A 21698-nucleotide genomic window follows, 5' to 3' on the forward strand; every position below is an offset into this window, starting at 1 on the left:
GTTACCAGAACCCAGTCCTGAATGCCGAATCTGCGACCCTCTAGGAGGTGAGCACTTTGCAGCCACCATAGAAGAGACACCCTGGCCCTGGGGGACAGTGTTATCTTTTGATGTAATTGTAGATGGGACCCGGACCATTTGTCCAGAAGGTCCCATTGAAACGTCCTCGCATGGAACCTGCCGAAGGGGATGGCCTCGTAGGTTGCCACCATATTCCCCAGAACACGAGTGCATTGATGAACTGACACTCTTTTTGGCTTTAGCAGGTCTCTGACCATGTTCTGGAGGTCCTGGGCTTTTTCCAACGGGAGAAAAACCTTCTTTTGTTCCGTGTCCAGTATCATACCTAGGAACGCTAGTCGAGTTGTTGGAACCAACTGTGACTTCGGTAGATTGAGAATCCAACTGTGTTGCTGGAGTACTCTCAGAGAGAGTGACACGTTTCTCAGCAATTGCTCTTTTGATCTCGCCTTTATCAGGAGATCGTCAAAGTATGGGATAATTGTGACTCCTTGCTTGCGCAGGACCATCATCATTTCCGCCATTATCTTGGTGAAAATCCTCTGGGCCGTGGAAAGCCCAAACGGCAACGTCTGAAACTGGTAATGACAATCCTGTACAGCGAATCTCAGGTACTCCTGATGAGAGGGATATATGGGGACATGAAGGTAAGCATCCTTTATGTCCAGTGACACCATAAAATCCCCCCCTCCAGGCTAGCTATTACCGCTCGGAGCGATTCCATCTTGAATTTGAATCTATTCAAGTACAGGTTTAGGGATTTTAGATTTAAAATGGGTCTGACCAAACCATCCGGCTTCGGGACCACAAAGAGGGTCGAATAGTACCCTTTTCCCTGTTGGTTCAGGGGAACCCTGATAATTACTTGCTGTTGACACAGCGTTTGAATTGCAGCTAACACTACATCCCGCTCTGGGGTAGAAGTTGGTAAGGCCAACTTGAAAAATCGGCATGGGGGCACCTCTTCGAATTCCAGTTTGTAGCCTTGGGAAACTATTTCCAACGCCCAAGGATTCACGTCTGATCTGACCCAGACCTGGCTGAAGAGTCAAAGGCGTGCCCCCACTAGTGCGGACTCCCGCAGGGGAGCCCCAGCGTCATGCAGTGGGTTTTGTAGAAGCCGGGGAGGACTTCTGTTCCTGGGCACCAGCCGAAGCAGGTGTTCTCTTTCCTCTACCCTTACCTCTGGCAAGGAAGGAGGATCCCCGACCTCTTCTGGACTTTTGCGACCGAAGGACTGCATGTGATATTGTGGAGTTTTCTTTTGCTGTTGGGGAATAAAAGGTAAAAAGGTAGATTTACCCGCGGTAGCCGTGGAAACCAGGTCCGCGAGCCCATCCCCAAACAACACGTCACCCTTATAGGGTAAAACCTCCACATGCTTTTTCGAATCCGCATCACCCGTCCATTGACGGGTCCATACGGATCGTCTCGCTGAAATAGCCATGGCATTGGCTCTGGAACCCAGCAACCCAATGTCCCTTTGAGCGTCTCTCATATACAAGACTGCGTCTTTAATATGGGCTAGAGTTAACAAATTAGCATCCCTATCTAGGGTATCAAGGTCAGCCGACAGGGTATCTGTCCAAGCTGCAACTGCGCTACATACCCATGCCGATGCAATTGCCGGTCTGAGCAAAGCACCAGTATGTGAATAAATAGACTTTAATGTAGTCTCCTGCCTGCGGTCCGCAGGGTCCTTGTGGACCGCTGTGTCTGGAGACGGCAGTGCCACTTTCTTGGACAGGCGTGTTAAAGCCTTGTCCACAGTGGGAGAGGATTCCCAATGTACCCTGTCCTGTGTAGGGAAAGGGTATGCCATATTAATTCTTTTGGGAATCTGCAGCCTCTTATCTGGAGTCTCCCAAGCTTTTTCAAATAACTCGTTAAGTTCATGAGATGGGGGAAAGTTTATTATCTGTTTCTTTCCCTTAAACATGTGTACCCTCGTGTCTGAAACAGAGGGTTCATCAGCAATATGCAACACATCTCTTATTGCAATAATCATACACTGAATACTCTTTGTCACCTTAGGGTGCAATCTAGCTTCATCATAGTCGACACTGGAATCAGAGTCCGTGTCAGTATCTGTGTCCACAATTAGTGACAAGGGACGCTTTTGAGACCCCGACGGGCCCTGTGAGTCGGTCCAATCCGAGGATTGACCCCCTGATGCCTCCCTGGATTCAGCTTTATCTAGCCTCTTATGTAAAGATGCCACACTTGTATTCAACATATGCCACATGTCCATCCATTCCTGAGTCGGCACTACCGACGGGGACACACCACTCATCTGCTCCCCCTCCTCCTTGGAGAAGCCTTCCGCTTCAGACATGCCGACACGCACGTACCGACACCCCACATACACAGGGATATACCTATAAGTGGACAAATCCCCAACCAGGCCCTTAGGAGAGACAGAGAGAGAGTATGCCAGCACACCCAAACTGACACTGGAAAATCCAGACAACGTTTTTATATTATTATATAATGCCAATCTTCCCACTCACTGCGCTCCAATGTGCCCCCCACCTCTTTTTCAGCCCTCTGAAGTGTTCAGCAGGGGAGAGTCCGGGGAGCCAGTGTTCTCTGCAGCCTCTGTGGAGAAAATGGCGCTGGTAAGTGATGAGGGATCAAGCTCTGCCCCCTCCAGCGTCAGGCTTTGGTCCCTCTTCAATTTTAATAAAATGGCGGGGATCATCTATTTGCTGCCTCCGCAGTCTAATGTGACCTTTTTTTGCCCAAAAACGAGGTTTATTGCTGCCCAGGGCGCCCCCCCTGCGCCCTGCACCCATCAGTGCTTTCTGTGTGTCTGTGTGTGGGAGCAATGGCGCGCAGCTTACCGCTGCGCGCTTTACCTCATGAAGATCTGAAATCTTCTGCCGCCTTTGACGTCTTCTTGCTTCTCATACTCACCCGGCTTCTATCTTCCGGCTCTGTGAGGAGGATGGCGGCGCGGCTCCGGGACGAACCCCAGGGTGAGACCTGTGTTCCGACTCCCTCTGGAGCTAATGGTGTCCAGTAGCCTAAGAAGCAGAGCCTATCATTTAAGTAGGTCTGCTCCTCACCCCCTCAGTCCCACGATGCAGGGAGCCTGTTGCCAGCAGTGCTCCCTGAAAATAAAAACTTAAAATTATTTTTTCCACAGAAAACTCAGGAGAGCTCTCTGCAGTGCACCCTTCTCCTCTGGGCACAGGATCTAACTGAGGTCTGGAGGAGGGGCATAGAGGGAGGAGCCAGTGCACACCCATACTAAAAGTTCTTTATAGGTGCCCATGTCTCCTGCGGAGCCCGTCTATACCTCATGGTCCTTACGGTGTCCCCAGCATCCTCTAGGACGTAAGAGAAATAAAGGAATTGTGTACAGGTTGGTAGAAACAGGCATTACATAAGAGGAGAGTAATAAAGTACAGTATATTTGTAGACCAGATGTGTGCTATAAAATGTCACCTTTGGTACAGATAGTACTGGAGACTTAGAGGTCTTTCCATCTTCCTCATTTAATGTAGGTGCTACAAAACTAAAGCCCCGGAACAGCTGGTGAGCTCCTGCACTGGGGGGTATTCCAGGGGAATCTGAAGGACAGAGAATACATCTATAGTTAATTAGAAGCATGATCAACCCACTTTAAATCAAGGACTTTTAACTTAAAATTATTTGGATATCGAATATGTTACATTTGTTACCAGTTTGCATAGGCTATAACTTAAACATAATAAAATAGATGTGTAAATGTTTGTGATTATTTGACTTTTTTGATGAATGTTTCTTTTTTTCCACCAAAGAAATCAATAATTTATTAAATAGACATATAAGAGGTATTAAGGCCCAAATGTTTTAAGCCTTAAAAAGTGATAATGTGGAGACGGAAGGCACTCGATATCCCGGCTGTCAGGATCCCGGCGCCGGGATACAGACAACTACTCTCCCTCTTGGGGTGTCCACGACACCCCTGGAGGGAGAATAAATAGCGTGGCGCGCATAGCGCGCCACCATGCCAAGGGGATCTTTTGCGCTCGCCCCGCTGCTGGCATTCCAGGAGTCGGGATCCCGGCACCGGTACGCTGGGTGCCGGGATAACGTTGTACATCCTGTGGAGACGGATAAAGGGGTCTATTCATGAAGCAGTTAAAAGTGTGGAGAAGTGAGCCAGTGGAGAAGTTGCTCATGGCAACCAATCAGCATTGAAGTTACATTCATAATTTGCATACTATACAATTGTACGGAGCAGTTGATTGGTTGCCATGGTCAACGTCACCACAGGCTCACCTCTCCACTTTTTTCACTGCTTGATGAATAGACCCTAAAGAGTGATAAAGTACCAGCCAACCAGCTCCTAACTGTCATTTTTCAAACACAGCCTATGACATAGCAGTTAGGAAGCCGATTGGCTGGTCATTTATCACTCTTTATCCATCTCCACTTTATCTCTTGTAAAGCTTAATACATTTGGGCCTATGTGCTAACTTAGGCCCTCATTCCGAGTTGATCACTAGCTGCCGTTGTTTGCTGCGTAGCGATCATTTAAAAAAACAGCTAAACTGCGCATGCGTATGCACCGCAATGCGCATGCGCGGCGTACAAGTACAAAAAGCATTGTGGTTTTGTACAGGTTCTAGCTACGCTTTCAGTCGCACTGGCGGTCGCAAGGAGATTGACTGGAAGTGGGTGTTTCTGGGTGGCAACTGACCGTTTTCTGGGAGTGTTTGGGAAAACGCAGGCGTGGCTGGGCGGGTATCTGACGTCATTACTGTGTCATTCATCGCACAGAATAAGTAACTACAAGGCTGGTCTTGTTCTGCACAAAATGTGTTTGCAGCCGCTCTGCTGCACAGGCGTTCGCACTCCTGCAAAATGAAAATTCACTCCACCGTGGGTGGCGACCAGAGCCGGTGGAACCCGCTCAGCAAAGGGATGCAGTGCAGGGAGGCGCATGCCTGGAGAGGCGCTCTCACTGCTCTGCATTCCTTTGATGTGTGCAGTTGCTGCCGGCTCTTCAAGTTCCCACTCCCACGACGCTGATGTAATCTCCTCCCACGGCGCTGATATAATCTCCTCCCACGGCACTGATATAATCTCCTCCCGTCCTGATGTAATCTCCTCCCACGGCGCTGATGTAATCTCCTCCCACGGCGCTGATGTAATCTCCTCCTGCCTTGGCGCTAGCAGTGGGAGGTGTGTGGGCGGGACTGATGACAAAGGACGGCTTGGGGAGCAGAGAGCTGCAGTGACTACTGTACTTGACTGCAGTACTGCCAGGAGCCACTAGATGCCCCCATATCCATGGAGCCATCTCATCACCTACCAGGACTGAGGAACAATAGAGAGACTGCCCGGGAGGTTGTGTCTATCAGAGGAACTAAGTGAGTATTTTGTATGTTTGATCTATCTATCTATCTATCTATCTATCTATCTATCTATCTATCTATCTATCTATCTATCTATCTATCTGGCTGTCTGTCTATCTATCTATCTATCTATGTGTCTGTCTGGATTTTTTCACTCTGTCTCTCTTTGTTGAAGGGGTCTCTGCCTGCTATAATGTGTAAAATGGGGACACCTGCCTGCTATAATGTGTAAAATGGGGACACCTGCCTGCTATAATGTGTAAAATGGGGACTCTTGCCTACCGTAATGTGTAAAATGGGGACACCTGCCTGCCGTAATGCGTAATATGGGGACACCTGCCAGCCGTAATGCGTAATATGGGGACACCTGCCTGCCGTAATGCGTAATATGGGGACACCTGCCTGCCGTAATGCGTAATATGGGGACACCTGCCTGTCGTTATGTGTAAAATGGGGACACCTGCTTGTCGTTATGTGTAAAATGGGGACACCTGTCTGCCGTAATGTGTAAAATGGGGACACCTGCCTGCCGTAATGCGTAATATGGGGACACCTGCCTGCCGTAATGTGTAAAATGGGGACTCTGACTGCCGTAATGCGTAAAATGGGGACACCTGCCTGCCGTAATGTATAAAATGGGGACACCTGCCTGCTATAATGTGTAAAATGGGGACTCTTGACTGCCGTAATGTGTAAAATGGGGACACGTGCCTGCCGTAATGTGTAAAATGGGGACTCGTGCCTGCCGTAATGTGTAAAATGGGGACACTTGCCTGCCGTAATGTGTAAAGTGGGGACTCTTGCCTGCCGTAATGTGTAAAGTGGGGACTCCTGCATGCCGTAATGTGTAAAATGGGGACTCTCGCCTGCCGTAATGTGTAAAATGGGGACTCTCGCCTGCCGTAATGTGTAAAGTGGGGACTCTTGCATGCCGTAATGTGTAAAATGGGGACTCTTACCTGCCGTAAAGTGTAAAATGACAGTCAGAGTACCGACAGCGGTGAATCGAGTTCCCTCTGTGCGCTTTGCGCGGTGTAAATGTGAACAAGATTGTACTACTGTATGGAGTAATTTGAATTGGTACTATTGTGTTACCACGCCCCACCTGTTTTTTTGCGGCGTGAGACTTCATACTGCATTGTCTCTTTATTAAGTATGGGAGAGAGGGCGCAAATTTATAGTTTGCAGGAGGGCGCCGAACACCCTTGCACCGGCCCTGGTGGCGACTATGCGTTTGCACGGCTGCTAAAAACAGCTAGCGAGCGATCAACTCGGAATGAGGGCCTTAGACCGAAGCCCATGCTAGAGCACATGCTCTAACATAGGGAGTGCAGATCTAGAAATTACTATACAATGCAAGGGCTTTTGTAAACCTTACATGAGAATCCCCCACAATAATGTCACCAACATTCCGACACGATGGCTTCATTAAGCTGTGTATTTGTGATTTCTAGTTTAATCTATTATTACCAAACACATATATTCTAGACAGCAGCCAAACAAAAAGTAGGTACGAGTGTCTCAGTAATAGGTTCTTTTTTCTCTCTTCAGAATATAGGAGGGAAGATAACAGCACATATAGTGTCTGGGAGGCGATTACCACTATTCACAACCTGTTGGCCAAACTGGTAGCACAGCATAATGTGTATATTCAGTGTGTTGGCAGGAAAAGGCTGTAGGAATGCTGATTTCTTAATTGCTGACGTATGTATGTTATAATGACATAATACCAATGAGAAGGGTACATGCAATCCATTAAAAATAGAATATATGTTCAGATTATATGAAATGGCAGGGCCAGGGTGTGACGTTTACAGATACACAAAACATAAAAAGGAGGACTTGCTGAAGTGGTAAAGTACCTGTGATCTTATAGCAATGATATCTAGATATTTTAGGCAATTATACAGCTTAACAGTGGATTACAAAGTCAGATAGCATTTTACAGTGCCTAGTAGGCATTCTATGCTTCTCACACATGCTGGTAAGAAGCAATACAATGTTCATGTTTATAGTTTGATTATTTTTTTTTAGCTACTCGGGCATCTGTATTAGGTCATCCCTTAAGGGGGGTACACACGGAGCGATGATCAGCTAATATCTAAGCAATCTGACTGCTTAGAAATTAGCTGATCATCGATCCGTGTGTAGTGGCGCCGGCGATAGCGATGCGTGGTCCCGCATATCACTATCACCGGTGCTAGATTGGCCTGCACGCAGGCACAATCTAGCACATCGCTCATTTCACAGCTGGGTGAAATAAGAGTCCCCCGGTGTCCATCCCCCCCTCGCTCTGCACACATCGCGCTGTGCTCAGCGCTGGGGAGAGATGTGTGCTGAGCGGTCTGTGCTAGATCGCTCAGCACACATCTCTGGGGAAATTTCCCCGCCAGTACGGCCCTTTACATTTTTATGTATTACATCATCGCACTACTGTGGGTTTTGGTGTCCCCACTCTTCATCAGACAGCACAAACATACTGCCGCTTGGATTATATGTAGTACAGGTTAATATTTACTAATGCCAAACACCAACCTTTTGGAGTGCGCGAAGTAAACTCTGTGTCAAAGTAATATGTATCATCTGGCTGTTTAACTGCAGGTTTGAACGGAGGACTGATCTCTCTACGGAACAGCTTCTGTAAGAATACAAAAAAACAGAAGTCTAAAGATGGCGGTGGTAGCAGTTTGTTCAGCCAGGAATGTCTAAGTTCAGGTGTTCTTATTAACAGGTCCCTGAGCTGTACAGCTTTTCATGCCGCATGAAGCAACGGTACTCCTAACTGCACAAAGCTCTCAGCATTGTAACTCCATGACATTTTCCAAGAATCATTTGCAGTTTAGTCACTAGGAGGCACTGTTGCAATCTACAGGTGACAGTACTATTCTATCATATCTACACAAGCCATTTACTTACTTATACATCAAAATATTATTTCTGTGCAAAATTCTTAAACATTTATTGGCAAATTTAAAATATACCTTCCATACAAAGCTTTGGAGAGAGATGCAGTGAAGAAGTTGCCCAAACCAATCAGCTTCTAAATGTCATTTATCTAGCAGATTTTGACATGACAATAACAAGCTGATTGGTTGCTTTAGGAAACTACTCCACTTTATCTCTCTCCAAGGCTTGATACATTCCACCCAATGAGATAGCATTTCCCCTGTTTTAATCATACTTTAACAGAAAATCTAAACACTATCCACCCCTTTTAATCCCCTTGCAAAACATTTAATATTTGACTTATTCTGGGTCTTGTGCCTTGGACCAGAGACTCACATTCCAATCAATGGTGGAGAAAAATGGGTGGCGCTTAATCTCTTCTGCTCCGTCAGTGCCAGACCCTGGAAAAGCACAGCACAGAAAGCATATCACCCATAGGCAGTTAGCAAGATGGTACAGCAAGCAGGTGTGTGGTTCTCTAGTGTGGAAGACAACACGTTCAGACAATCACTCACCTAGCCTGTTAACTGGATTTCTTTTAAAGAGACAGCGTAACAAACCCTGTGCTTCACTGCTGAGGAACTGGGGCATCCCAAGCTTAGCTCTAAAAGAGATGTGACATCTTAGTAAATAAGAGAATGTATACAGCAGAAGGATGGGGAAAAGCAGCTGAATATCTTCAAGTACTGTACTATAGCTTTAAATGTCAGATTAGAAGACTTAATGGTACTGGAACAAGTGAGAGAAGTTGCCCATAGCAACCAATCAGATTTGATGTAGCATTTATCAAGTATATTGTATAAAATGATAGGTAAAAGCTGAATGATTGCTTTGGGCACCTTCTCCACTATTTTCACTGCTTGATACATCAGCCCATTGATATGGTCTTTGACCAGTATCAAATGTTATCAAAATGATTGAAACAACAATGTATTTGTCTTCATGTCGGTTTCTGTACAAGGATGTGATTCTAATAATAATAATAATAATAATAATAATGTGTAAGTGTTGCAGTTTGCCGCTGCCACGTGTCTGTATATATACACATAAATGCATACAGGCTGCCGTGCAGCTACTGGAACTGAGGTGCCAACATATGGACCCCATCTGCTGTGGCCTCCCTCATCTCATAAATATGAGTGGCAATCCTCAGCTTGTGTGTGGTCAGCTTCTAGATGCACTCTTTGTAAAACTACCCGGATGAAATGCTGCAGAATACAAGATCCAGTCATTCAGTTCTAAAAACATATCCGTCCACCACTTAACAATATGACCACATATTCAACCTCACCCTAATGTTCAAATGCACTGGAAGAAAAGCTTGTGCTAGCCTTGTAGGGTCTAATTCTGAGTTGATCGCAGTAGCAAATTTGTTAGCAGTTGGGCAAAACCATGTGCACTGCAGGGAGGCAGATGTAACATGTGTAGAGAGAGTTAGATTTGGGTGGGTTGTGTTCAAACTGAAATCTAAATTGCAAAGTAAAAATAAAGTAGCCAGTATTTACCCTGCACAGAAACAAAATAACCCACCCAAATCTAACTCTCTCTGCACATGTTATATCTCCCCCCCATGCAGTGCACATGGTTTTGGCCATCAGCTAACAAACTTGCTGCTGCGATTAACTCTGAATTACCCCCATAGTGACTTATATTCTGGTATGTCTGAACAGTGAGGGAAGGGGTAGCTACAGGAGGGTGTACATGTTAAGGCTAGGTGCAGTCAGGTTTTAGCGTCCGTAGAATGTGTGTACATCTGGAACTGTGAAATGTGTGTTGCGTTTCAGTGTAAGTAGTGTTAGAGATATGTGAATGACTGTCCACTGCTCTGCTAGTGTGTCCAAGACAAGAGATCCCTGTTCCTACAATGTTTTAGTTTGATAAAATACATGAACAAGTACAGCGTCTTTCAGGTCAGTAACCTACTTTAGGATTAGTGTCATGGTTTCTTTGCGGTCTTTGCCTTGGAATGGCAGGGATCCTGTAAGCATCTCAAACTGGACAAATGTAAAGAAAATGTGTTACAAGGAGTGGACATGAAACCAAACATTTCAATGCTCAACTCTCTTAACCCTTTCATTGCTAGGCTCCTGTGCAGGACATACACCTGAAGTGCTGGGCTGAATTTCGCTTATGCTGGAAATATTAACTGCTTACAATAAGTATACCTCAACTCATTTTATATTTACATGACTTTATTTTGGTAGAACATTGAAATAAAGTATAGTTTTCTTTACGATACATAGAATAAAATAAACAGAAATTAAAAGCTAAGTGTACCTAATGATTCCACGCTGGATACCATATATAGATATAATTGCTTCTGGTTCCATGATATGGCCACAAACCATTTGCTTTCTAATCACACTGCATACAGCTAAATAAGAATGCTTGTGTGAGAGGGAACCTGTAACAGCCCATCCCTCACACCCCTCTAAAACCCTTAGGTTAGGGTAAAAGACACCCCACCCATTAAACAGGCAGTTAGCATTCAGCAATAATTTGAAGCTCTGTGGCAACATCATGCCTTACATTATGTACACATACTGTATACTGCACCTACTGTATCTATACACAGGAAGACTCTAGATAGACCCCTCACCTGTATGGTTGCTTCCTTGAGTTGCACTAATTGGAAAATAACTACGGGAAGGATCATGCAAATTTATTTGGACCTCTCCTATGTATAATGCACTTAAAATATATATATTTATTTCAGTAAACTACTGACGGAATGTCCTATATGTTGATTCCCATGCCTGCCCATCAAATATATTATGTATATGATCACCATGATCGTAAAGGGGTTAAAGATAGCTGATTACTGCGTTAGCGTGCATCTATAGATTGGGTTGTTTATTTATAGGGACTTTTGATTGAATATTTAATACTCAGCCACTCCGTTATTGCTTGCCCTTTGTGCAGTCCTGTGAGGTCACTTACCATGAGTACACCGTAAGACCACCAATCGGCACTGTGTGTGTGGCCCTGCCGGTTCACCACCTCGGGTGCCATGTACTCCACTGTACCACAGAAAGAGTATGCCTTCTTCTCATGGTCTATCGCCTCTTTACTGAGGCCAAAATCTGGAGAACAAAGAAAACAAAAAAGAGTGACAGCATGATCAGCATGTGTCATGTGACAGAGACAGGCGTTCTCCCATAAGAGCATGGAGAGTCACTAGGGAGGTGGAGGGTGCAGAAAGAATATAAAAGGATGTCTTACCAGTCAATTTAATGTGGCCCTCCTCATCCAGCAAAATGCTGCAAGATTGAACAGATACAAAAAGTCATACTGTATATCAAACACTGCACACCCTAGCAGTATAAGCAATATGTACTGTCCCCTAGTATGAGATTAGAAGAAAGAACTGTGCTGACCATGCGGGAAGGGATGCACCCTGCATAAAGCAGACGTACCAAGGTTGGCGGCATGTAGTGCATGAAATCATTTGCTGACACTCATATCGATTCTGGATGCGTATAGTAATCACCAATGTTAGGTGCAAGGTAATAGGTAGTGGTGGGATGGACAGAATTAGATAGATTGTGGAGACAGCAGCAGCTCACACCCTCAGACATTATTATACTCAAAACTACAGCACTTTATTATAGATTCCAGAGGAAGTGGTATAAAGTGAATTAAAGAGCCCAGTGGCACTTACTTCTCAGGTTTGAGATCACGGTAAATGATTCCCAGACTGTGCAAATGATCTAATCCCAGAGCCAACTCAGCCAGGTAAAACTTTACATCCTCCTCAGTAAACATTACCTAAAAAAGAGGAAATCAATGGAATAAGGGGGAGACAGGATAAAAGGTTTAGCAATATTACGTATTTCTATTGAGTACATAAAATAAGAATATACTCACCGGTAATTCTATTTCTCGTAGTCCGTAGTGGATGCTGGGACTCCGTAAGGACCATGGGGAATAGCGGCTCCGCAGGAGACTGGGCACAACTAAAAGAAAGCTTTAGACTAGCTGGTGTGCACTGGCTCCTCCCACTATGACCCTCCTCCAGACTTCAGTTAGGATCCTGTGACTGGAAGAGCTGACACAATAAGGAAGGATTTTGAATCCCGGGTAAGACTCATACCAGCCACACCAATCACACCGTATAACTCGTGATACAATACCCAGTTAACAGTATGATAACAACTGAGCCTCTCAACAGATGGCTCAACAATAACCCTTTAGTTAAACAATAACTATATACAAGTATTGCAGACAATCCGCACTTGGGATGGGCGCCCAGCATCCACTACGGACTACGAGAAATAGAATTACCGGTGAGTAAATTCTTATTTTCTCTGACGTCCAAAGTGGATGCTGGGACTCCGTAAGGACCATGGGGATTATACCAAAGCTCCCAAACGGGCGGGGGAGTGCGGATGACTCTGCAGCACCGAATGGGCAAACTCTAGGTCCTCCTCAGCCAGGGTGTCAAACTTGTAGAATTTAGCAAACGTGTTTGACCCCGACCAAGTAGCTGCTCGGCAAAGTTGAAGAGCCGAGACCCCTCGGGCAGCCGCCCAAGAAGAGCCCACCTTCCTCGTGGAATGGGCTTTTACCAATTTAGGATGCGGCAGTCCAGACGCAGAATGTGCAAGCTGAATCGTACTACAGATCCAGCGAGCAATAGTCTGCTTTGAAGCAGGTGCACCCACCTTGTGGGGCGCATACAGGATAAATAGCGAGTCAGTCTTTCTGACTCCAGCTGTCCTGGAAACATAAATTTTCAGGGCCCTGACTACGTCCAACAACTTGGAAGCCTCCAAGTCTTTAGTAGCCGCAGGCACCACGATAGGCTGGTTCAGATGAAAAGCTGATACCACCTTAGGGAGAAATTGGGGACGAGTCCTCAATTCTGCCTTATCCATATGGAAAATCAGATAAGGGCTTTTACATGACAAAGCCGCCAATTCTGATACACGCCTGGCCGAAGCCAAGGCCAACAACATGACCACTTTCCACGTGAGATACTTCAATTCCACGGTTTTAAGTGGCTCAAACCAATGTGACTTTAGGAAATCCAACACCACGTTGAGATCCCAAGGTGCCACTGGAGGCACAAAAGGGGGCTGAATATGCAGCACTCCCTTAACAAAAGTCTGAACTTCAGGTAGTGAAGCCAGTTCTCTCTGGAAGAAAATCGATAGAGCCGAAATCTGGACCTTAATGGAACCCAATTTTAGGCCCATAGTCACCCCTGACTGTAGGAAGTGCAGGAAACGACCCAGCTGAAATTCCTCCGTTGGGGCCTTCCTGGCCTCACACCACGCAACATATTTTCGCCATATGCGGTGATAATGGTTTGCGGTTACTTCCTTCCTAGCTTTAATCAGCGTAGGAATGACTTCCTCCGGAATACCCTTTAACTTCAGGATCCGGTGTTCAACTGCCATGCCGTCAAACGCAGCCGCGGTAAGTCTTGGAACAGACAGGGCCCCTGCAGCAGCAGGTCCTGTCTGAGCGGCAGAGGCCATGGGTCCTCTGAGATCATTTCTTGAAGTTCCGGGTACCAAGCTCTTCTTGGCCAATCCGGAACAATGAGTATAGTTCTTACTCCTCTTCTCCTTATTATCCTCAGTACCTTTGGTATAAGAGGAAGAGGAGGGAACACATAAACCGACCGGTACACCCACGGTGTCACTAGAGCGTCCACAGCTATCGCCTGCGGGTCTCTTGACCTGGCGCAATATCTTTCTAGCTTTTTGTTTAGGCGGGACGCCATCATGTCCACCTGTGGCCTTTCCCAACGGTTTACAATCAGTTGGAAGACTTCTGGATGAAGTCCCCACTCTCCCGGGTGGAGGTCGTGCCTGCTGAGGAAGTCTGCTTGCCAGTTGTCCACTCCCGGAATGAACACTGCTGACAGTGCTAACACGTGATTTTCCGCCCATTGGAGAATCCTTGTGGCTTCTGCCATCGCCGTCCTGCTTCTCGTGCCGCCCTGTCGGTTTACATGGGCGACTGCCGTGATGTTGTCTGACTGGATCAGTACCGGCTGGTTTTGAAGCAGGGGTTTTGCCTGACTTAGGGCATTGTAAATGGCCCTCAGTTCCAGAATATTTATGTGTAGGGAAGTCTCCTGACTTGACCATAGTCCTTGGAAGTTTCTTCCCTGTGTGACTGCCCCCCAGCCTCGAAGGCTGGCATCCGTGGTCACCAGGACCCAGTCCTGTATGCCGAATCTGCGGCCCTCCTGAAGATGAGCACTTTGCAGCCACCACAGCAGAGACCCCCTGGTCCTTGGAGACAGGGTTATCAGCCGATGCATCTGAAGATGCGATCCGGACCACTTGCCCAACAGGTCCCACTGAAAGGTTCTTGCATGGAACCTGCTGAATGGAATTGCTTCGTAGGAAGCTACCATCTTTCCCAGGATCCGCGTGCAGTGATGCACCGACACCTGTTTTGGTTTTAGGAGGCCTCTGACTAGAGATGACAACTCCTTGGCCTTCTCCTCCGGGAGAAACACTTTTTTCTGTTCTGTGTCCAGAACCATCCCCAGGAACAGTAGACGTGTCGTAGGGACCAGCTGTGACTTTGGAATATTTAGAATCCAGCCGTGCTGTTGTAGCACCTCCCGAGATAGTGCTACCCCGACTAACAACTGCTCCCTAAACCTCGCCTTTATCAGGAGATCGTCCAAGTACGGGATAATTAAAACTCCCTTGTTTCGAAGGAGTATTATCATTTCGGCCATTACCTTGGTAAAGACCCTCGAAGCCGTGCATAGACCGAACGGCAACGTCTGGAATTGGTAATGACAATCCTGTACCACAAATCTGAGGTACTCCTGGTGAGGATGGTAAATGGGGACATGCAGGTAAGCATCCTTGATGTCCAGTGATACCATGTAATCCCCCTCGTCCAGACTTGCAATAACCGCCCTGAGCGATTCCATCTTGAACTTGAATTTTTTTATATATGTGTTCAAGGATTTCAAATTTAAAATGGGTCTCACCGAACCGTCCGGTTTCGGTACCACAAACATTGTGGAATAGTAACCCCGTCCTTGTTGAAGTAGGGGCACCTTTACTATCACCTGCTGGGAATACAGCTTGTGAATTGCCTCTATCACTGCCTCCCTGCCTGAGGGAGTTGTTGGCAAGGCAGATTTGAGGAAACGGCGGGGGGGAGACGTCTCGAATTCCAGCTTGTACCCCTGAGATACTACTTGAAAGATCCAGGGATCCACCCGTGAGCGAGCTCACTGATCGCTGAAATTTTTGAGACGGGCCCCCACCGTACCTGGCTCCGCCTGTGGAGCCCCAGCGTCATGCTGTGGACTTAGAGGAAGCAGGGGAGGACTTTTGCTCCTGGGAACTGGCTGTATGCTGCAGCTTTTTCCCTCTACCTCTGCCTCTGGGCAGAAAGGACATGCCTCTAACCCGCTTGCCCTTATGGGGCCGAAAGGACTGTACCTGATAATACGGTGCTTTCTTTGGCTGTGAGGGAACATGGGGTAAAAATGCAGACTTCCCAGCTGTTGCTGTGGAAACTAGGTCCGAGAGACCATCCCCGAACAACTCCTCACCTTTATAAGGCAAAACTTCCATGTGCCTTTTAGAGTCTGCATCACCTGTCCACTGCCGAGTCCATAACCCTCTCCTGGCAGAAATGGACATTGCACTTATTTTAGATGCCAGCCGGCAAATATCCCTCTGTGCATCTCTCATGTATAAGACTGCGTCTTTAATATGCTCTACGGTTAGCAATATAGTGTCCCTGTCTAGGGTATCAATATTTTCCGACAGGGAATCTGACCACGCAGCTGCAGCACTGCACATCCATGCTGAAGCAATAGCTGGTCTCAGTATAATACCTGTGTGTGTATATACAGACTTCAGGATAGCCTCCTGCTTTCTATCAGCAGGTTCCTTTAGGGCGGCCGTATCCGGAGACGGTAGTGCCACCTTCTTTGACAAGCGTGTGAGCGCTTTATCCACCCTAGGGGATGTTTCCCAACGTGACCTATCCTCTGGCGGGAAAGGGTACGTCATTAGTAACCTTTTAGAAATTACTAGTTTCTTATCGGGGGAAGCCCACGCTTCTTCACACACTTCATTTAACTCCTCAGATGGAGGAAAAACTACTGGTAGTTTTTTCTCCCCAAACATAATACCCTTTTTTGTGGTACCTGGGGTAACATCAGAAATGTGCAACACATTTTTCATAGCCTCAATCATGTAACGTGTGGCCCTATTGGAAGTTACATTAGTCTCATCGTCGTCGACACTGGAGTCAGTATCCGTGTCGACATCTGTGTCTGCCATCTGAGGTAACGGGCGTTTTAGAGCCCCTGATGGCTTTTGAGACACCTGGGCAGGCACAGGCTGAGAAGTCGGCTGTCCCATATTCGGTATGTCGTCAAACCTTTTATGCAAGGAGTCAACACTATCACGTAATTCCTTCCACATAACCATCCACTCAGGTGTCGGCCCCGCAGGGGGTGACATCACATTTATAGGCATCTGCTCCGCCTCCACATAAGCCTCCTCATCAAACATGTCGACACAGCCGTACCGACACACCGCACACACACAGGGAATGCTCTGACAGAGGACAGGACCCCACAAAGCCCTTTGGGGAGACAGAGAGAGAGTATGCCAGCACACACCAGAGCGCTATAATAATACAGGGATTAACTGAATTATTTCCCCTTATAGCTGCTATATAAGTTATACTGCGCCTAAATTTAGTGCCCCCCCTCTCTTTTTTACCCTTTGTAGCTTGATACTGCAGGGGAGAGCCAGGGAGCGATCCTTCCAGCGGAGCTGTGAGGGAAAAATGGCGCCAGTGTGCTGAGGGAGTTAGCCCCGCCCCTTTTTCGGCTGACTTTTCTCCCGCTTTTTTCAGGAATTCTGGCAGGGGTAATTTATCACATATATAGCCCTGGGACTATATATTGTGATGATTTGCCAGCCAGGGTGTTTATATTGCTGCTCAGGGCGCCCCCCCCCCCCAGCGCCCTGCACCCATCAGTGACCGGAGTGTGAGGTGTGCATGAGGAGCAATGGCGCACAGCTGCAGTGCTGTGCGCTACCTTGTTGAAGACCGAGGTCTTCTGCCGCCGATTTTCCGGACCACTTCTTGCTTCTGGCTCTGTAAGGGGAACGGCGGCACGGCTCCGGGACCGAACGATCGAGGTCGGGTCCTGTGTTCGATCCCTCTGGAGCTAATGGTGTCCAGTAGCCTAAGAAGCCCAAACTATCTCCAGTCAGGTAGGTTCTCTTCTCCCCTTAGTCCCTCGCTGCAGTGAGTCTGTTGCCAGCAGATCTCACTGTAAAATAAAAAACCTAAAATATACTTTCTTTCTAGGAGCTCAGGAGAGCCCCTAGTGTGCATCCAGCTCAGCCGGGCACAAGATTCTAACTGAAGCCTGGAGGAGGGTCATAGTGGGAGGAGCCAGTGCACACCAGCTAGTCTAAAGCTTTCTTTTAGTTGTGCCCAGTCTCCTGCGGAGCCGCTATTCCCCATGGTCCTTACGGAGTCCCAGCATCCACTTAGGACGTCAGAGAAAAATGAGTGATCGGAGGTCATAAGCACGTGTTCTGCAGACTTGTATCTGATTACCCTGTGTGGTGCTGTACTTCCCTCTCCCCATAAACTCAGCTGCAGCAAGACACTCAATACTGCTAGAATCCCACCTTGGTTTAATTTAGGGGTGGGCAACATGCGGGCCGCGAACCAATCCTACCTGGCCCGCTGTCCCCCACCAGTGAGCAATGACAAGCAGCCCGACTGGCTGAGCCGCTTGTCATTGCACTACAGCAGCTCCAAGGCGCGGCGCCGATGAGGAAATCCCGATCACGTCACAGGGGCTGCTGACTGGGATTTCCTTTCCGATGTCAGGTGCAGGGGGTGTAGCCAAAGCAGACACAGCGGGTAGCAGCGGATGCAGCCAGCGGTTCATCTGGGCAGCTGGCCGCCCGGCTGTCTCCTGCTCCCTGTCTAACCATCTCGGCCAGCTCCGCCTCCTGCCCCTGCTGCAGGTGGAGCATCATGGAGGAACAGCGGTATCATCCCCCCCCACCCTCCCTCCTCCAGGAAGGAGAAAGCAGACCCTGGCCTCCCGGACACAGTTCCGCCTCACACCCGAAATTACTGGTGGCGCTGCTCCATGGGCTGCACAGCACTTGTTGAGTGACCAGCCTGGATCCCCCTGGCCTGTACCTGGGTCCCGCATGTGACGCCCTGCAGCTTAGTGAATTGGTGCAGAGAGAGGTGAGCACCCTGGGAGCCCTGTACCCACCTACCCCCCCCCCCCCCCCCCCGTGTGACCCACTGTACCTCATACCTCTGTGAGTGACCCCCACTACCACCCTCACCCCTGGTGTGTGTCCCAATACCCTCCTACCCCTGTGTGTGTGTTATACACCTTGTACTCCCCCCTCCCCCTGTGTTTGATACCCAGTATGTGTATATGGCACCCTATACCCCTACCTCTGTATATGGCACCCTGTACCCCTACCTCAGTGTATATGGCACCCTGTACCCCTACCTCAGGCTATATGGCACCCTTTACCCCTACCTCAGTCTATATGGCTCCCTGTACCCTTACCTCAGTGTATATGGCTCCCTGTACCCCTACCTCAGTCTATATGGCACCCTTTACCCATACCTCAGGCCATATGGCACCCTGTACCCCTACCTTCCTGACGTTTTTGACAGTGAACACCCCATGATGCTTTGTGTGACATCCTGTACCCACCTACACCTGTGTGTATGTTTTTGTTATGCCTTGTACCTGTGTGTGCTCAGGGAGAGAGGGGAGCTGGCAACGGTGCCCAGGGATGGAGGGGATATTTTGTGTACGGCCCTCGAATATTCGCTGGAATGTGTTAAGTGGCCCCCCCAGCTGAAATAATTGCCCATCCCTGGTGTAACTGGTCTTCTATTCAATCTTTTTCAGCATTACTGTGACCAGCATGCAGCCACAATTAGCATTAAAGAAAAAACATTGCAGAGAGGGAAGGGGAGCAGCATGGTGTGGGCACAGCCAATATAGACAGATTGCGGAATTAGGAGACCCCCTGGATTTTTCCGTGCATAGTCTTCAGCATTGAGCTCATGTCCCAACTGGAGGTTGGCCCCGCCTCACCCAATTAATCAAATCGAACAACATTCTTAAGAAAAACTGTACACCCTGCAGTAGCAAAACGTCTGTCTCTCAATAAAGTGAATCCAAATAACAAGCCTAAACATAAGGGCAGATACAGAGCGAATACAAAGCCAGTTTCTGTAACTTGTGTTTAATTGCTTAACTCATGCCCAGAAAGTGGATGCACGCATATGCACATATGTAGATTGGTGGGAATCTGGCACTTACCACTACCTAAAAGGCGTGACTAAGGGTGTGGGCGTTCTAATGTAACCAGAGTACAGTTAGGCATGTCTGCACAATTGCAAATGTGTGCACATCATGACATAGATATATATATATACGCCTAAGAAAGTAGTTTAACTTACAGATGGTCTGGGGCAGATAGGATCTCCAGAAGATTATTGTCGCAAGACCAGCAAACTGCCTGTGACTGGCTGATTGTGACTGCATTACTGACAGGTGCTCGCATGTAGTTTGGGCATACGTATATCCTGGCGGATGAGATCCAAACGGTCAGAATGCAGACAGTGGCATTCTTACTGTCAGTATCCAGGCGGTAAGTAAAGAAGCGATGGTGGTGAGGGGAGAGATTAGGATTAGTCTGCGGAAGGGGTGGGTTACGATTAAATAAACACCGGAACCTGATGGGATTTTGAACATCGGGATGCCGCTGTTGGCATTCTGACTGTTGGGATTTAAACCGGACACATACGCTACTGGTGCTGATTTGCAAGGATCATGTGCTGCGTCAACACGTGATTGCATATATGCTATTTTTATGTGCAGATTTTTGAGCATAATTGCACCACTGCATCAGGCTCAGAATGTAAGGTGTGTGGGTACAGATAATGGTCAGATGTTATGAACAGCTATTAGACCTCACACTGACCTCCTTGGAAAGACGAGTAAAGAGGTCTCCACCACGCAGGAAGTCTAAAATCAGGTAAAGTTTTCCCTCTGTCTGGAAAGCTATAATAAAGGTGAAACAACAATATCAGTCATAGCAATACATTAACACCTGGATAAAATCACCTATGTTCTAGATCACAGGTTCTCAAACTCGGTCCTCAGGACCCCACACGGTGCATGTTTTGCAGGTCTCCTCACAGAATCACAAGTGACATAATTAGCTCCACCTGTGGACCTTTTAAAATGTGTCAGTGAGTAATTAATACACCTGTGCACTTGCTGGGTTACCTGCAAAACATGCACTGTGTGGGGTCCTGAGGACCGAGTTTGAGAACCACTGTTCTAGATCACAGGTAAAGTGCTTGTTTTCCAGGTCTCCTCACCGATACACAAGTGAAATAATTGGCTCCACCTGTGGATCTTTTAAAACGTGTCAGTGAGTAATGAGTACACCAGTGCATCTGCTGGGTTACCTGGAAAACGTTAATTATATGGGGTCCTGAGGACCAAGTTTGAGAACCTATGTTCTAGATTTAACAAATTGTAGAGCACTTTTTTTTCTGTGTAAAGCACAAAGACACACTTACCGTAGTGAAGCCTAACTACAAATGGATGGTTAACTTCAGCCAGGATATCACGTTCCATTTTTGTTCTAACACGGTCTCTCACTATGGGAACACAGGGGAAAGAAATACATTCATGAAATGTTTACAACTTCTGACTCATTCAGTCACCAATAACAATGACTGGTAACAATAATCTGTTATCAAGTGTGACAATGTACATCTGTAGCCATCCAATAGCATTATTTTACTACTGTACATTTCTAAATAGAAACATTTTCATATGAATAAAAATAAATATATATCATGATATGAATGCCAAGCCTCTTCCCCCACCCAGTTGAGATGGGCAGTGTGGCTCCTGTACAGATGGAATAGTTGGTGTGTGTGTGTGTGTAATGGCAGAGGTGTAGCTAGGCACCATGGTTCCCGGAGCATGGGTATGTCTTAGCACTCCCCCCCCCCCAAACACTCTACTGAATTGTGGGCTTAGTCAACATGTGGTGGTATGTTACATTTAAAAAGAAAATAAGATTTTACTCACCGGTAAATCTATTTCTCGTAGTCCGTAGTGGATGCTGGGAACTCCGTAAGGACCATGGGGAATAGCGGCACCGCAGGAGACTGGGCACAACTAAAAGAAAGCTTTTAGACTACCTGGTGTGCACTGGCTCCTCCCACTATGACCCTCCTCCAAGCCTCAGTTAGGATACTGTGCCCGGAAGAGCTAACACAATAAGGAAGGATTTTGAATCCCGGGTAAGACTCATACCAGCCACACCAATCACACCGTATAACTTG

General features: G+C 47.2%; 1 protein-coding gene and 1 long non-coding RNA gene across 8 annotated transcripts in view; one reads left to right on the forward strand and one right to left on the reverse strand.

Moving 5' to 3' along the window:
- RPS6KA1 (ribosomal protein S6 kinase A1) overlaps window positions 1-21698 on the reverse strand; it is a 324800-nt gene that overhangs the window by 38657 nt on the left and 264445 nt on the right. For all 7 annotated transcript variants that reach the window (XM_063954716.1, XM_063954722.1, XM_063954721.1 and 4 more), the window contains 10 exons: window positions 20922-21002; window positions 20315-20394; window positions 11977-12083; window positions 11538-11575; window positions 11256-11398; window positions 10239-10309; window positions 8831-8919; window positions 8652-8716; window positions 7905-8007; window positions 3472-3596 (listed from right to left, as the gene is read on the reverse strand). In XM_063954716.1, the coding sequence (XP_063810786.1) occupies window positions 3472-3596; window positions 7905-8007; window positions 8652-8716; window positions 8831-8919; window positions 10239-10309; window positions 11256-11398; window positions 11538-11575; window positions 11977-12083; window positions 20315-20394; window positions 20922-21002 (902 nt within the window). The remainder of the gene's footprint in view (window positions 1-3471; window positions 3597-7904; window positions 8008-8651; window positions 8717-8830; window positions 8920-10238; window positions 10310-11255; window positions 11399-11537; window positions 11576-11976; window positions 12084-20314; window positions 20395-20921; window positions 21003-21698) is intronic.
- LOC135039303 (uncharacterized) overlaps window positions 5244-21698 on the forward strand; it is a 33029-nt gene continuing 16574 nt past the window's right edge. Inside the window, exon 1 of the long non-coding RNA XR_010233399.1 lies at window positions 5244-5384. This is a non-coding gene — a long non-coding RNA (uncharacterized LOC135039303). The remainder of the gene's footprint in view (window positions 5385-21698) is intronic.

The sequence above is a fragment of the Pseudophryne corroboree genome, chromosome 2, assembly GCF_028390025.1.
Source record: "Pseudophryne corroboree isolate aPseCor3 chromosome 2, aPseCor3.hap2, whole genome shotgun sequence".
Classification (NCBI taxonomy): Eukaryota; Metazoa; Chordata; class Amphibia; order Anura; family Myobatrachidae; genus Pseudophryne; species Pseudophryne corroboree.